Genomic DNA, 16334 nt, shown 5'->3' with positions numbered 1-16334 from the left:
TTGTGTAATGTTGTCCTCCACAACAAAACAAAAAAGAGGAAAATATGAAAAGCTGTGAGGTATGAACAACACAAGCAGTGACCATGCAAGTTGAGTTAATGTAACTTGAGGGCTTTTTGCACTTCACTTTACTTAATGTTAACCACATTTTAGAACTTTTAGCATGCTTTGACCGTTGAAGGTTTCACACAAACTCATGGCTACCGCTCATTAATATAGGGCTAAGTTTGCCCTGCTCTGGGCTAAAATTAGCATCATATTTGCAGCATGAACAATAGATGACTTAAATTGTGCTGCGGGCTAAGTGGTACAATGTAAAATGGGGCCAAATTAGGTTGGGGTAACACTTTACTCAGGACCACAGATAACCCTGAGTTAAACATTTGGAGTGTGAAAAGCTCTTCAGAGTTGCATGTTGCTCCAGACTTAAGCTGTTAGTTTAGGGAAGTGTTTGATGGCTGGAAATGGATGCAGGCATTTATCGTCAATAGCTCCTTGTTTATGCATTGCACAGCTCTCCACTGGTGGTTTGCGCTATCCATTGTGATGTGGTTGGCCTCTGCTGAGACATTTTCTCCATGTGCGAGCTGTGCACTCCATTATGGATGTGTGTTTGTGTGTTTGTGTTATTGATTACCAGGTCCAGCATTGTTATGCAATGCAAAGCTGATTTGGCCTGTGGTTTTTCTCTCAGGAAAGTCATTAAATTTTTCATGCAATCCATCTCAATGAAGGTCATATTGGGAGTTAAGCATGGCACCAACTGAACAGTGTGCTCACAGGAAAAGGCTGTGTGTGTGTGTGTGTGTGTGTGTGTGTGTGTGTGTGTGTGTGTGTGTGTGTGTGTTCCACTGCTGGTTAGGGACTTCCACACATCAGCCTAACGTAGAGCAATTGTGCACAATGCAAAGGAACTACACCAAAGCACATTGTTGCTGCCCCCTCTCCTGCCCTCTTTCTCTTTTTCGCTCCACCCATCTCCCTTACAACTTACCATGTAGTCCTCTCTATCTTCATCTTTCATCCCCCCCTTCTCTCTATCCATGGTTCTCTCTCTGTGATGGAGGTATAGGCTCAGTTCAGGGGGAGGTTGGGTGTCCCTCAGCGGATTCCTTCAAAGCTCCTCTTCCACCCAGGCATAAAGTTTCCTGCATGCTTAAACACTCCATTGTGTCTGCTGCTCCGTTGGCTCTGTGCTTTCAGCTGTGTGTACGCTCGCTGTGCGTCTAGTGCATGTATGTATTTAAATCTGTGTATGTGTTTCGGCCTATGCATGTGTGTGTGTGAGTGTGTCTGTTAGGGATGTGCACAGCTCCAGGTTATTGCGGTCGATTATTTTGTAGCTGCTGCAACAAACGAATTGATTTTTTCCCCCTGTTTGTTGATTTTTATCTGTCTGTATAGCAGAAATTGCAAGAAGTATAGTATTTTTCATCAGCAGCATATTGGAAATTGAAATCATCATTGGTCATCAAATTTTATACACATGTAGGGTTTGTATCTCAAACACATATTGTAGCGAAACATCATTTTTTTGACGTGGGATTTCCAGTCTAATCAGCTGTCAATTTATTTATTTAGTTGCATTCCCTCCATATGTGTGTGTGTTTGTGTGCATTCAAGTATAATACTGTTCTGGTCTAGATTTTCTCATGAACTGTGGTGATGTGTTATCGACTTATGGTGTGTTAAAAAATGCCCAGTAATTATGCTGTGTGTAGTTCACACTCTGTGTTTGGGTGAGCATGTATGTGTATACTTTTGTGGGATTTTCTGTAGAACTCTTGATTTCCATATGCTTATGCATAAGAAAATCAAGAATTGGTTTTGTGTTTCCTCATCCTCACTGTTTGGGTGTTGGGTTTCTGCATGCTGTTGTGTCTGTGTCTGCATGTAGAATTAGGATTATCTTTAGTGTGTGTGTGTGTGTGTGTGTGTGTGTGTGTGTGTGTGTGTGTGTGTGTGAATAAGAAGAGCGTGTGATAGATAAAGAGATTAGCATTCTGTGTTTGGTAGAGGATGGCTCTGATTAAGTCAGACCCAATCTTTTCAAGTCTTCATCTGATATGTCCTTATTCTCACCTTTGCCTATCTCTGTGCAAGTGGGTTTGTGTGTGTGTGTGTGTGTGTGTGTGTGTGCGTGCATTTGTCTTCTTGCACGTGTGCATGATTGCATATGATCCTCTGATCTCTGTTTTGTCACACATGGCTCCCCACGACACCCTGGCCTCCCACGAGCACTGAGCTGTGACCCTATACATTTTTCCCTCCTCCTCCTCCTCCTCCTCCTCCACCTCTTCTCTGTCCTTCCCTTTCTTCCTTCCCTCTCCTCCTCCCTCTCTCTCTCTCTCTCTTTTGTGTATCTACTGATGTGTGAAATTATTCTGGGATGGAGGGATGGATTCCTCCCTGAAGGGCTGAGCGGAGGCGTGAGCCTTTTGTTCAATAATAGATTGGGGGTGTATGTGTATCTGTCCATGGTAATAGACTATAGACTAGCTTTAGATAACAAACCACACTCAGGTGGACAGACTGAGGGTAGAGCCTGTTTTATCCACCCATCGGGAATGACTTGTTTGGTTTCAGCAAATTCTATGGAGCACTGAAATAAGGAGGCTGTCAAACTTTTTTAAATGTAGACAAAGACAAACTTTAGTCTGGTCCTGGGACTCAAGCTCATGAAAAGCTATGATTACTCTTGTGGGGACCCTTGACATCCTGACTCATATTTTGAGAAGGCAGACTGAGTTGAATGCTGAGTAAAATTCCCTTTTGAAAGCTTAAATTCAGACTATGCGAACATGCACGTCAGATTTAGATCTGATGTGCATTTTAAAGGCTTTTACTTCAGAGCAGCCCCCCAACCCCACCAGCACCACCACCACTATGATTCGAATGATGCAACTGTCAAACTGGTTGGTACAGACTTCAGTACATCACACAGACGACAGCCGTCTGTGCCACAGTGCTTCTGCATGTGAGTCTGCTCTGCATGTCTCTCAGCTGTACGGGTGCAAAAAGCAAGTGTGAGAGGACAGCATTATTTTTGTATTAACGGTGAAATAATATGATACCAAACATGCAGTGTTTTATTATAGATATATTGGTGGCTATGTGGCGTGAAGGCAGCTAGTTGACAGTTCACACACGCTCATGTCTGGCTGTGCCACGGCGTGACACTAACATGATTGCTTGAATGAGAAGCTGATAAAAAAGCATATACATTAGTCCACTGCCCCATCGGTGTGTGTGTGTGTGTGTGTGTGTGTGTGTGTGTGTGTGTGTGTGCATCAAGGGTAGGTGTTGCCATGGTAACAGATTGGGTGTGTGCGTATTCCTGCTAATGGTATGATCGATGTTGTACTTGTGACACAAACGCCGTTTGTGATTGTTCAGTACATCGGAGGTGATAAGAGAGACGTGACATAGTACGTCGGCTTGCAATGCCAAACATGTACAACAGATAAAAACACAACAACAACAACTGACGAAGGACAAAAGCTCTAGATCCCAGGTAAAAATGTCAGGAATTGCACTCTCACTCACCTGTTTGTGCTGTGGCATCTCAGCTTGTGTGAGCTTCAATTTCTAGCCCAAACAAAACTCAGTGTGCATGTGAATGTCTGAGTGTGTGTGTGTTTAATTTATTATTCATGTCATTATTGTTGTTTGTGAGCCATTAAATAGATACATTGAATTAAATATGCATGCATTGTATTCCTATGTTTCTCGGTAGCAATATTTCCAAGGAGCATCTGGAAAAGAAGTTACACAGGAGGGATGAAGTTAAATGTCAAAAAATATTATGGATCCCTTATGGAAACCCAGAGCGATACAGACAGCCAGTTGCAGGCCTTGTGGTGAAGGGTGCCCTTGATGTATGAATTTGATGTGTGAATCGCTAACGTCCAGCTCATACTGGCACGTGGCCAGAGGAGGCTGACACTCTCCATTTTGTCTGCTGTGTCAGAACAAAGACAAAAGTAACGCGTTTGGAAACTTACCTGAAAGTTTCATTTTAAAAATGAATTGGGTGTGCCGTTCATGCATTTATAAGATGTATATATAACATGTTCGTGAGAGAGACTTGGTGTATCCATGTCAGTCTGTATGTGTGTGTCCCAGAGCCTGCCTATGGCTGTAACCTCATCAGTTGACATTGAGCTCTGTGCTGTTGCCGTTTACCAGAGTAAAGCCTGGTTTAATGAGGGGGCAAAGAAGCCAACACACACTCACACGTGGACACACATGCCTGCACACATGTATATACACTCAGACACGCACACACAGTACCAGAGGGGTGTTTCACAGCTCCTTGTGTTTGATTCCTATTCTTTTATCTTTAATCATTCCTCTGTCTTTTGGGTTGAGAGATATTTTATGTTTGGAGAGCGGCAAGTTATAATCACTAATTAGTCCTCCAGGCTCTCTGTCTCTCCCTCTCTCTCCTTCTCCTCTTTGTCTATCTCTCCATCTCTCTCTGAGCCAAGCCTAGCCCAATTAACACCCAACGTCATTTTGTGACTGTTTGTGACTTCCATTTCCGCTCAAGCTCCAGACATCCACACTGTCTTGCTGACCAAGCTGGCAACATGAACCAAATGTGCAGCAATGCAAAGAATTAATTGGACTCATTCTATTCATAAATGTAATTTCCTTGTTGATACATGTAATTATCCAGCAAGCTTTTCATTTGCAAATGCGGCCCGTACATGGTAAATTGGACATGTGCGTAGATGCTTAATAGATTGTTGGGATCAGTATTTCAGTGGGTTTCAGTCATGCTAATATTTCACCACGCACATGTTCACAAGGGGCTGGGATTAAACAGGTTTTACAAGTCTAGTCAGGGAAAGCCAGGTGTCTGAGGTAGGAGTTAGTGTTGTATCTCCTCCTCTCCTCTCCTCTCCTCTCCTCTCCTCTCCTCTGTGCTCTCCTCTCCTCTCATCTCATTTCCTCTCTGCTTTCCTTTCCTCTCCTCTTCTCCCCTCTCTCCTCTCCTCTCTTCTCCTCTGCTCTCCTCTCTCCCCTGCTCTCCTCCTCTCCTATCCTCTTCTCCTCTCCCTCATACCCAACTGGAAGCCCCACATTTTCCTCCTGTTCTATTTTCTCCATGTCGCACAGACCCACTATTTATCTTGCCCACTATAATTTGACACAAAATATTGTTAACTGGAGACACAGAAATATATTAAACAGTGGGAATGTGAGCCTGTGAGTGTGGGGGTGTTGTGTATGTGCTTGAGCTCCTTTATGTGTGCCTGCATATGTGTGTGTGTGTGTGTGTGTGTGTGTGTGTGTGTCTTTGTGTTTTAACTTCCTGTTAGATTCCAAGCCCAACTAAAAAGAAGTGAATGACCAGCAGTGTCTGCTGTAATAAGAAGTCAGGCTGTGCAGTGGAGACAATACTTTTTGTATCCTTAAATGTCCCCACATAGAACCTCTGTAATATCTGAGTCCTGTGTAAATTAGATTTAATTCATTGGAGACAGATGAAGCATTAAAATGTGTATGTGTGTGCATGTGCGGGCACACACAGATGGTCGCTGTTCTCTGCTTGTACTGCATGTGTAGAGCTTTGTCTAGATAACTTTAGAACTTTATTTAACTTTGATAACTTTCTTCTCAAACTTGCTTCTCAAACGAAGGGGTTTAAGAGTCAAATATATTCTAAAGCAGCAGAAGGCAGTTTTGCATGTTTACATCCCCAAATAAAGTGAGATGTCAACAAAACATCAAGCTGTAAATCAAGCACCATAGGTGCTGGAACCCTATTGATTTTAATGAAGTTTTTCTTTAGCGTATTTGTATACTGACTTAATAATATCTGGAGCTTAGAGACTTATAAAGGAATATGCCTGGTTCAGGATTTCTAAAGTCAGAACACATTCCATACTCTCTGCTCATGTAGATTTTTTTTCATACTGCACATGCAGTTCCAGCTCGTCGTCTTGGGTTTGATGCAAATAATGGTGTTCAACAATACTTAAAAAGAAAAACTTGTGCTTATTTGCCAATGCTTGCTCTGTGGCAGTCCCCAGACAGTCAATTATTTATCAATATGTTACTGTAAATTCATATGAGCATATCTGTGGACACCTGAGACTGCATGAATTCTGTATGAATTTGTTTGTGAGGCTTTTACAGACGATTGATACAGCTTCATTGTTGTATCAGGATTATGGAGTTGTCCACCGGCAGAAGTGGGTGGGAGCTGCTACAACTGCTTTTCCTTTATGTCACATGTTTTGTGGATATATTTAAAATCTCTCTGAGTACTGAGCCAAGCCTTTCTGAAAATATATCTGGCAGACAATTGTACTTTACCAAAAATCGTGACATATTGTCTTGTGAATTGTAACCTATTCCTCAAATTAATTTTACGCAACATGAATTCAATGTGCATTTTAGTGGTTTCATTTCTGCTTTGATAGCATTTATCTATTTTACATTTGATGTGTTCTTTTGGCAGAATATTTTAATGCTTGAAGTTAGAGAAACCGTACTTTGCACAAATATTTGGGATTTTCTCCAAAGAGTACACACTTGTGTTTTCAATGCCATGTTGCCTCTGTAACTTTTACACAGAGCATTATTAACTGCCTAATTCATGGCTAATCCAGACAGTAAAGACATCATTTGTACAAGTCACAGAAATTAAGCTAAAAAGTGCAAAACCAAATATTAAATACCAAAGCAATCAAACTTCACATACCTGTTTGGAAAGGGGCTGCAAAGTGTATCAGACCACATTTGTTTTGTGCTCTCTAAAGTTGCTGTGAGGTCAAATTGTCAGTGTTATAGCATGTATCTGAGTGTGTTGGCCTCACAGGCTTCAACCCACTAATGGCCACTTGCAGGCTGCAGCTCTTATTTTAATTAAAACTGGTAAGATTACGTGGTTGTTTAATTGCAAAATCAATGTTATTTATTGCTGAGCAAAAATACAATATAATGATTTCAAACCGCTTAAATCTCTTTTCACTCATTATCAATTTACCTTTTGTACATTTGATTTGATAACAGTTATGTATATATGGGCAATAGTAAATATGCATATTTAGTAGTAATTATGAACTGTCAACCACAGAGTTAATGTTTAACATTCACTGGTTGTTTTCTCAAGGTAAATCTGGTAATGTCTGTGTTTCCCTGTTAATGAGTTGAGATGTCATATTATTATGGAGCTCTCCTGCTGTGTTTACTGCACACTTTGAACAGTGTTCATCAACTGGTTCTCGCCTCATGGAGTTTTGTTTCACAATTAAATACTTTACTTTTGAGGCAGTGTAGCTTACAGCCACGTTTTCTTTGACAAGAATGTAACTGCATTATATGTTTGTTGAATATAAAATAAATTAGGCCTGAGTTTCTTTGTCATATAGGACATGTATTCATTTCTAAAAGTATATCACAGCACACATGCAATAACATGTCCTCACGCCTCATACAGTGATGGCACTGTGATGCAGGTCAAATGCGCTGGTATGTATGAAAACATAAGTTTCAATACTGGCTGTTTTTCTGATGTTATAATGTTACTCTATTTGATCTCCCGTGTCTCACAGATCTCAGTTTATTGCAGGAGCCTTTGCCAAAGGGGTAAATTGGCCTTCTACTACATCATATCCACAAAAAAAAACATAGTGAGAGAACTGTGAATCTCATGGTGCTGTGACTAGCATTTTCCACTAACATTATCTTGGAAATGTACACATTCACAAGATTTACCCAGGGAGATGTGTACATTTACTGGTAAATATACCATTTCCCCACATTTACAGTAATAGAGCTATAGGGCCGGACACTGTGTGCATGCAGTATGTGTGCGTGTTGCATTCCTCTCGGGAGACCACAGTATGTGACCGGTGTTCCTCCTCTCAAACTGCGGCTCTAACCGGCATCACGTACTTCTCTGTCTCACTGTGTCTGTACTCTCTTCTTCCTCCTGCTCCCTCCTCCCCGCTGCTGATGTATGGAATGTCTGCTTTCATATGGAGTGTATTTGTAAAAGTCACGGTAATCAAATTTCACTGATTCCTGGGGGATTAAACAAGGTGGCATTTGTGTGTGTGTTTGTCTTCTGTCTGTGTGCATACACAATATTAGCTGTGTACTAACTTGTGTATTGTAATGCAGCTGTGTCATTAGTCTAAGACCGGCTTAGCTGTAATATATCATCCATCATCTTGTACTCTAAGGAGGCAACTATATACGGGATACTGATACCGCATTTGCATACTGACAGTGCATATATTTAATTGTTTGGATGTACAGTATGAAGCCGTGGATTGGAGGATGTTAAACACCTAACATGGAAGTGAGAGCATCTCACTTGTTTCTTGGCCAAGTGACAGAGATTGAGAATGGTGTTCCTTCATGCCTTTGGGTGTTTGGCAGTGAAAGTTTTTGCTAACAATATCGCAGTCTCCTCTATAATACTTTGGAGCAAAATCACTCCGTCCCAAAACTGAAATTGTTATCCAGTGGAGGTGTCAGCTCACTATTCCAGCAAACAGGAGAAACACTGCAACAGCAAAGCTTCCCAGCCCGAAAACAGATATTACCTAGTGTTAAGCCTAACTGCACGATTGCCTCTTGTTGGTAGCATATGTGCTCTGGCAGTATGTATTTTATATGTAGCTTGCCAGCGGGCAAGTCTTAACATTGTCTGATACACAACATCAGCATCACTTTCTCAGTGAGGTTGTAAGCTCCACTGTCTGTCTGCTCGAAGGTATCATTGTATGTTGAACAAGACAGTCACAGTCCATTACAGTTCATATGAGGTGGAGAGTTACCAGGACAGCCCGGCAGGCGATGACTGATGTCTGTCTCCTCGTCAGTCTCTAATATTGCTTTAAATTATAGCAAATTAACCACTTTAACAGAACTATATGCATTTAATGGATGAAAACAATTAAGCAAAACGATTTAAGCAAACCAAAAGGTTGTGACAGTGTCCATAGGCAACAATAATACATGTATTATCATTGCAGCAGCCATTTCCATTTGTATAAATGGAAATGGCTGCTGTTCTAGTCTTAACAGGAATTATGTTGGTTACATCTCCCCTGTTATTTATGTGTTTATTTATATAAACATATCTTATATTATATAGAAGTTTAAAGATAGCTAGCATACTTTTGCTGCCCACTGTGTGAGTCACAGTGCTGGAAGAGAGGGTGATGACATTGGGCTGTACCTTATGCGGTGCATCATCACTGTAAATATACTGTAGCCACAGTGAAGAGGAGCCCCTTTGGATCTATTGATACACTACAGCGTACACTTATAAACTATAAATGGCGTAGCATATATTCATCAGATTTGATCACGTACACCCTCTCACTGCTCGTGTATTTTGTTAGCTACGGATGAGTACAGTCTGTCCTTCTTGCGGTGGTTTCAGCCACGTGAAAGTCACGGAGAAAAGATGGATTGGTCTACATCTGAATTCAAAATGAAACAGATCCATACTTTTTACCACAAGATGCAATAAAGAAGTTCCAGACACTGCCCAAATTCTGCTGACTCCTGATTTGTGGTTATGCCTCTGTTCAAGTCAACAAGAAAAGGAGAAAACCCTTTCTGGGATTTCAGAAAGTAATGTATTTAGCCAAAAAGAGAAAATTGCATAATTTTAATCAAGTGCAGTTGCACTTAAAGGGAATTCTGTGGGGAACAGGTTAGATTAGATTCTGCATATTTTCTTTGTTGCTTGTGGTACTGTTTAATTGTCAGTAATCAATGGCAGGTGGCCAAGCAAAAGTGCATCATTTTGTTAGCTTTTGAAAGGTTATTTCTGAGCAAGTGGTGAATATTGCTCATTCACTTCTTGACTCCTTGAAGCACAAGCTGGCAATCATCAGAATTGGGAATGCATTTGGGACTCCTTTATTAAACCAAGTGAAAGGCATATCACATTTCGCAATACCCTGAAAGAGTGAGTGCAAGGCCCATAGTAGCAGTCTATTCAGGTCTACAGCCCAGGGCTTCGTCCTAGGCAGAGACAGATCAAACTGCACAACAGTGGAAGGCAGTCACCAGAGCAGAGTTGATAACCTTTAATGTTTACTTTTGCTTATGATTGTTTTAACTCCACCTGCTCGTCTCCCAGTATGAAGGCTGCAGGTCTGATGTTGGTGGAAAAGATGAGCCCGAGATTGCAGACAATTTGTACATCTTTAAATTGATGCTTGTCTTTGGCTTTAGTTTGTTTTTGAGGCTTGAGGAGAGTTAAATATGCATGACTTCAACATGGGTGGCTCTGAGTTTTTTTTCCAAATCAACAAACAAATGACATGAAATCTTTATTTTGCGGCGACAAACAGAATTCTGAATTGATTTTTTTCAGAGAGAGGACTCCACGTGAGTTCCAGCAGTTAACTAGATTTGTTTGTTTCTCCTGAAATGGAGGTACAGTGATATTTACAGAGAGCACAGGCACATGCTGAACAGGTGTGTGACCTCGCACGCGAACATACGCACACGCATATGCTCCCAACTTCAGTTGGTTGAGGAGGAGACAAACTTAAAGATCGCCACGGAGACCCATCTTTCAAATTTATTCATTAAACTCCCAAATGCTCCCCTTAACGAATGTAATTAGAATATGGTAATGAGAGAGGGCTGAACCAGGGAGTGTTGTAATACGCTTAGCAGCACAGAGGGAGAGAGAGAGACAGATAGAGACAGAGAGGGAAATAGAGTAAGGGAGTTAAAGGAGAGAGAAACAGAGAGACTGACTGACAGGGTGCCAATTTATGTCTTGTTGTAAACAAGTATTTATGCCAATGAGAGGTGGCACACACTATTTCTTTCTCTCTCCCTCTCTCCCTCTCACTCTTCCACTACCTCTCTCTCTCTCTCTCTCTCTTTCTGTATCTCTGTATCTCTCTGTCTCTCTCTCCTTAGCATACCAAACCTCCTCACTAACAATAACATCAACAATAGCAGAGCAGAGAAGAGCCTCGGAGGGCAGAATGACTCACGGTGAGATAAGGCATCAGGGGTTAACACAACCACTTGAGACTCCTTCATTGAGACACCCCTCCCCACCCTCTCTCTGTCTTCTTCCACCTCCCACTGGCAAACACACATCTGTCATTACAGATTTCAATATATATGTGTGTGTGTGCATGCGTGCACCCTTTCCTGGTTAACTTTGTGGGAGTTTTTGAGGACTCCCGACAAGCTTTATCCAAGACGCTCTAGCGCAGCAGGGGTCCTGGCATTGTGTTTGACACCACACACCTGTTGCTGTCTTTGATGTGTTCACCCCCCTGCTGAGAGGGGGGGGGGCAGTCTCCTCAAATGCAAATACAAGATAGGAGGAAGAGGACAGGTAAGGTGCGCAAGAGAGAGGAAGTCTTAGAAAAATATGACTGATGTTCCCCCAGTGGATTGGGGCTGACTCTTCTTTACTTTCAGGTCCCTGCTAAAAAAGTTTGTGCTGCTTTCCATACTGTTAGGTTGTGTGTGTGTGTGTGTGTGTGTGTGTGTGTGTGTAGCCACCTTCACCATTTGGACTTCTATATATTGGCAAAAGGGAGATGAGAGGGAAATGAGACAGAAAAAAGAGGGAAGTGGGTGAGCTGGAGAGGGGGAGAGAGGGGGAAGAAAGTAAAGAGGTCAAACCAAAAGGAGAGGGAGTGAGGGAGTGAAGGAGAGGGGAGAGTGACTATTTCATTATAAAGCCGTCACTCACATGGGCAGCAGCCACCACACAGACTCTCTTCTGAGACCAAGCCTCACTGGGTTTGTTGTGTGTATGCGTGTGCTGGTACCATGCATTCGTTTTGACACAGGAGATATTTTTGTGTACATGTATGTCCGTGTGTGTGTGTGTGTGTGTGTATGAATGCAGTGAGAGCTGTGGTGTGACAGAGATGGATGTAACACACATGTCTCGCTCTCAACCAGGTGACAGGAGCGGGTTCCCTGTGAAGGTCAGACCTTGTCCTCCAATGATAGACCAGCACTAAATGTGTGTGTGTGTGTGTGTGTGTGTGTGTGTGTGTGTGTGTGTGCGTGCATGCAGCGTGTGTCACAGTGAGAACAAGAGGAGAGAATCCATGACAAGTTTGATTTTTATTTATTTATTTTTTTCACCCAAGCGACTTTGTGTATTAATAGACGCCATTTGTATGCATGTGTGTGCAAGTCTTTTATGTCCGTGGACGTGCATGTGTGTGTTGCCCAGTGTGTGATGAGGTGTTTATATGATAAACACAAGGCAAGCTTGAGAGGAATTCTGATCAGGGGCTTTGCAACAGTTGTTATGGAAACAGCATTAAGCAGTTGTATTAGCCAGTGGAGGTAATATAAAGGCTGTTGCAAGTAACACACAGTGGGGAGCAAGGCAGTTTGGGAATATAATACAAACTACACATTATTGCTCTGGTTTACAATAGACTTGATGAAATTGTATTGTGTGGCTAGAACAGAACAAAATTATCCTCATCGTAACTCATTGTCGGGCACTCTTTCTTTTGAGTGCTACACATTTTAATTATCCACGTTAAAGGAACATAGTGCAAACAAGACGTTATTGGTCTGGTTTACAAAAGGAGTCACATCATTTACGTCAGCTTAAAGCCGAACACAACTAACTCTTTATTCTGCTTTCTCTTCTCTTTATTCTGCTTTCTCTTCTCTATATTCTGCTTTCTCTTTGCAACATAATAATAATCTATCTGTCTCCTGACTGACTGAAATTTTGAGTCTTTGGAAAAGCAGCCATGACATTGGTGATTTTAGAGGTCACTCTGTGATTCTGAAAGATTGGCCCTGTCACATTTCGGTAACCACTGTGGATAATGACATGACCCATAGGCACCTCAATTCTAATGGAATATTGATTATCACAGATCAAATCAAACTGTATACCAATATAGGTTTAGCATAAAATTGTCATTGTTTGGCTTAATTTACATAATTAAGGAGGCATGTTTAAAAATAGACCCATGATCAATAAAACGTGGGTTTAACAAATGGCTGAGATAGTGCTCCAACCCCCACCCTCCGATTCACAGAGAAGCCTGTGGTCTGCAAAAAAAATAAAAAATAATAATAATAAAAACAGGAGTCAATTTTGGATAGAGTGTCTATCAACATCACACAAACACTGACAAGGTTGTTCTGGGAAGGAGAGAACCGGTGGAGGAACTGGGGAACAAATTACAGCATCAGCAGACCTCCCCTGGTAATGCTAATGCAGTTCTTTCCCCCGTATATGTATACAAGACTTAGCGCACACAAGGATGGAGGCAGAAATGGATTCTGCAGTTGAAAAGGACACGTCAGTGTGCTACCTCCTCATACCGCCAAAATAAACTGTTCAATGCCAAATGATTTCTGTGGTGAGAACCAGAGGCAGCCTTCATTTGATGCACTTGGAATGGATGTGACAGTTCCAGTTTACAGACAACTCTGTTTTCCCCAGATCTCTGTCGGGGTGATGCTCATCATTAGACTTCAAACGTGCACGCTCACACGCCCTCAGACACACACACACACACACACACACTAGCCTGTGGCTAGACCCTATAACAGAATCTCCCTGGGGAAAGCTCCTGGATAAGTCTGTTGCAGTGTAGGCGACCCCCCCATCCCCTCCCTCCTCTGGAAATCTCCCTAAGGCCTGTGAGTATATGTGTGTGTGTGTGTGTGTGTGTGTGTGTGTGTGTGTGTGTGTGTGTGTCTGTCTGTCTGCTTTTCTGTACATGCCACCAGTTTCTTGGAGGGAGATGGTCTCAGTGATGCGTGAGTGGGAGGCTGATTTCCCCAACTGCATCGCTCGCTCCAATCTAACTTCCCACTCATGCGCTCTGCTTTGTTAGATATTTCTTAAGTAACTCTCTCTCTCTTTCTCACTTTCTCTCACACACAGACAGACAGGAATAGGTGTGTGTTGGGAAAAGAGTGTGTGCTGGGCCTGTCGTAATATATTATTACGTAGACTCACACAGACATGCAGAACGTCTGGGTTTCTAGAGTAGATCCCAGGAGAAAGATACTTGTCCCTGGCCCTGTGTCTGGCACAGCTAACACACACGCGCACACACACACTTACAGTATTCCTGAAGGGTCACTGTGTCGCCAGGCATGCTCAAAGCGCTCCATCACTGGTTTCCACTGGGACGATAACTGTGACTTCCTGAGGATTGACCTTCACCATCTCACTTCTGTCACTCTTCACATGGGCGTGTGTGTGCTGGTGAGGCAGTGAGCAGCAGTGTGTGTCTGCAGTGAGGGTGTGTATGTGTGTGTGCGTGTGTGTGAGGCTGCCGTTTCAGCTGACTCTTCTGTTTCTGGCTTTTTAATGGCTCTTATGGGGCAGGCCTTTAATTGCAAGTCTCTCTCCCTCCTTAATCCTCCCATCCTTCTGTCTCTCCCAGCCCCTCGTCTCCTCTCTTCTTCTCCTCCCGCCTCCCACTGGCTGACAGTCACAAGGGGAGCCCAAGTGCCTGGCCGGGACTGTGGAGGCCGTATAGGATATTGACTTGCTGCGGAGTGGTTTGGGAGGAGGAGAGGTGGCTGCCTGTCACAGCTAATGAATAGATGCATAAGTGAATGAGGCACTCCTTGTGTGTGTGTGTGTGTGTGTGTGTGTGTGTGTGTGTGTGTGTGTGTGTGTGTGCGTGTGCATGTTGTTGTGCCTAGCTATGGCAAAAATGTTTTATGTGCCTCAGACAGACAGACATTAACAGCGGCCAACTTGATAGTAGTAATTATTAAGGGTGTGATGACAGCCTCTCCCACACGTATGCATACACAGACAATAAATGTAAGCACACATATAGTATAAATGCAGGATGAGGCAGTGAGTGGGGGGTTGGGGCGAGAGGATCGAATGGAGGATACTAAAAAAACAATCCAGTTAAGTGCCAGCACCCTCCAGCTGCTCTCTCTTTTTGTCTCTCCCTGCCTTTCTTCCCGTCTCCCTCTTTGTCCCTCATTCCCGTCTGATCGGTGTGGAGCTGGAGTGCTCTCATGCCAAACTGGGACAAATACCTAAACACACACACACAGAAAGAGACAGAGAGGGAGAGGAGGTCTGGAGAGGAGACTGTTGATCTGAGGGGGCAGATGAAGGAGTGCCGGAGTGTTGATGTCTTCTTCACTATTCCTTTGTGCCACATTTCAAACACTGATTGCCTTAAGAGGACAATTTACATTTCATAGTCTTTCACAACAAGTAGGTGAGATGGGAGTCAGAGATAGGGAGAGAGAGCATGATGTTTCAAGGAGGAAGCCAGGGGTGAGAGAGTTCACCGAGCAAAGGGAAAAGGCGGTGTTGCGTGAGCAACTAAAAAGCAGGAGGTATAAACACTAGTTTCTTTTGGCTGCGTCTCTGTGTGTCTCTGTCTGTGTGTATGGACGTTTTGTTTTGCCTTGCTCTCGGTAGAATGCACCTGTATGATTTGAACTTTCTTTTTTCCTTATTGGATTTATGTGAGTGTGGAAGAAGAATAGAAACAGTGTGCAGAGGAGAGGAGTGCTGAGGAGATGAAAAGAGAGCCGGAGGAATTAAGAGTCAAGTTAGGAGCAGGCTTTATCTGACGGGAAACTGTGAAACTGCAAAGTACAAGAAAACTTTTCCTATCAGCACACTTGCTCAGCTAGTGTATGGGTCTGCACCCTCAGCGTGTCTGTGTGTGTGTTTATGTGGCATGTGTCTATGTATTTAGGAGATAGCTTTTCCTCCCCAGTGGAGGGAGACATCAGTGTGTCGGTGAGCATGATTGGTTGTTGGCCCTTAGGGTCTGTCCTCTATATCTGCCTCCTGACTGGCTGCTCTGTGACCAATCAGGCGCCCGGACCTCACCGTGGCAATCAGATAGTGACACACTCTCTGTGGGAATCGGCAGGTCATCTGGAAATACCTGTTATGTTTTATCTCCCGGTGACACACACACACTCGTGCACACACACTAATATAACCTTTCTGTCTTGTCTTTGTCTCTCTAGGAGATTGCTGCATATCTCATCACTTTTGAGAAACACGATGAGTGGCTGACGACATCGCCAAAAACCAGGTGAGGAGAATGCAGACAGCGGTTTCCACACATACACACACAAATACACGCACAAACACAACATCACTCAATCAGCCAGTAACTCACGTTGGTTTAATCCCAATGACTGAGTGCCTGTGTTTGATTAAAACATAAGTGATGTACGTCGACTGTCTCCAAAGGGTCCTGCTGACAGCCTACACTACAAGCAGAGAACGCTCTAGAACATGGCCGGACTGTAAAGCACCTAGTCAGCTGGAAATGGAGTATTAATTAATGTAAATGTATTAGGATAGGCAATGTATAATTCAG

General features: G+C 42.9%; 1 protein-coding gene across 1 annotated transcript in view; it reads left to right on the top strand.

The window, feature by feature from the left end:
- Positions 1 to 16334, top strand: part of LOC119886364 (calmodulin-binding transcription activator 1-like) — a 51032-nt gene that overhangs the window by 7542 nt on the left and 27156 nt on the right. Inside the window, 1 exon segment of the mRNA XM_038697045.1 lies at positions 15976 to 16043. Coding sequence (XP_038552973.1) covers positions 15976 to 16043 — 68 coding nt within the window.

Source organism: Micropterus salmoides, unplaced genomic scaffold (genome assembly GCF_014851395.1).
Source record: "Micropterus salmoides isolate LMB-PRFRI ecotype aquatic unplaced genomic scaffold, ASM1485139v1 Ms_hic_scaffold_4, whole genome shotgun sequence".
In the NCBI taxonomy this organism is placed as follows: Eukaryota; Metazoa; Chordata; class Actinopteri; order Centrarchiformes; family Centrarchidae; genus Micropterus; species Micropterus salmoides.
Note: the sequence above shows the minus strand (reverse complement) of the source record. Positions and strands in the feature narration are given on the sequence as shown.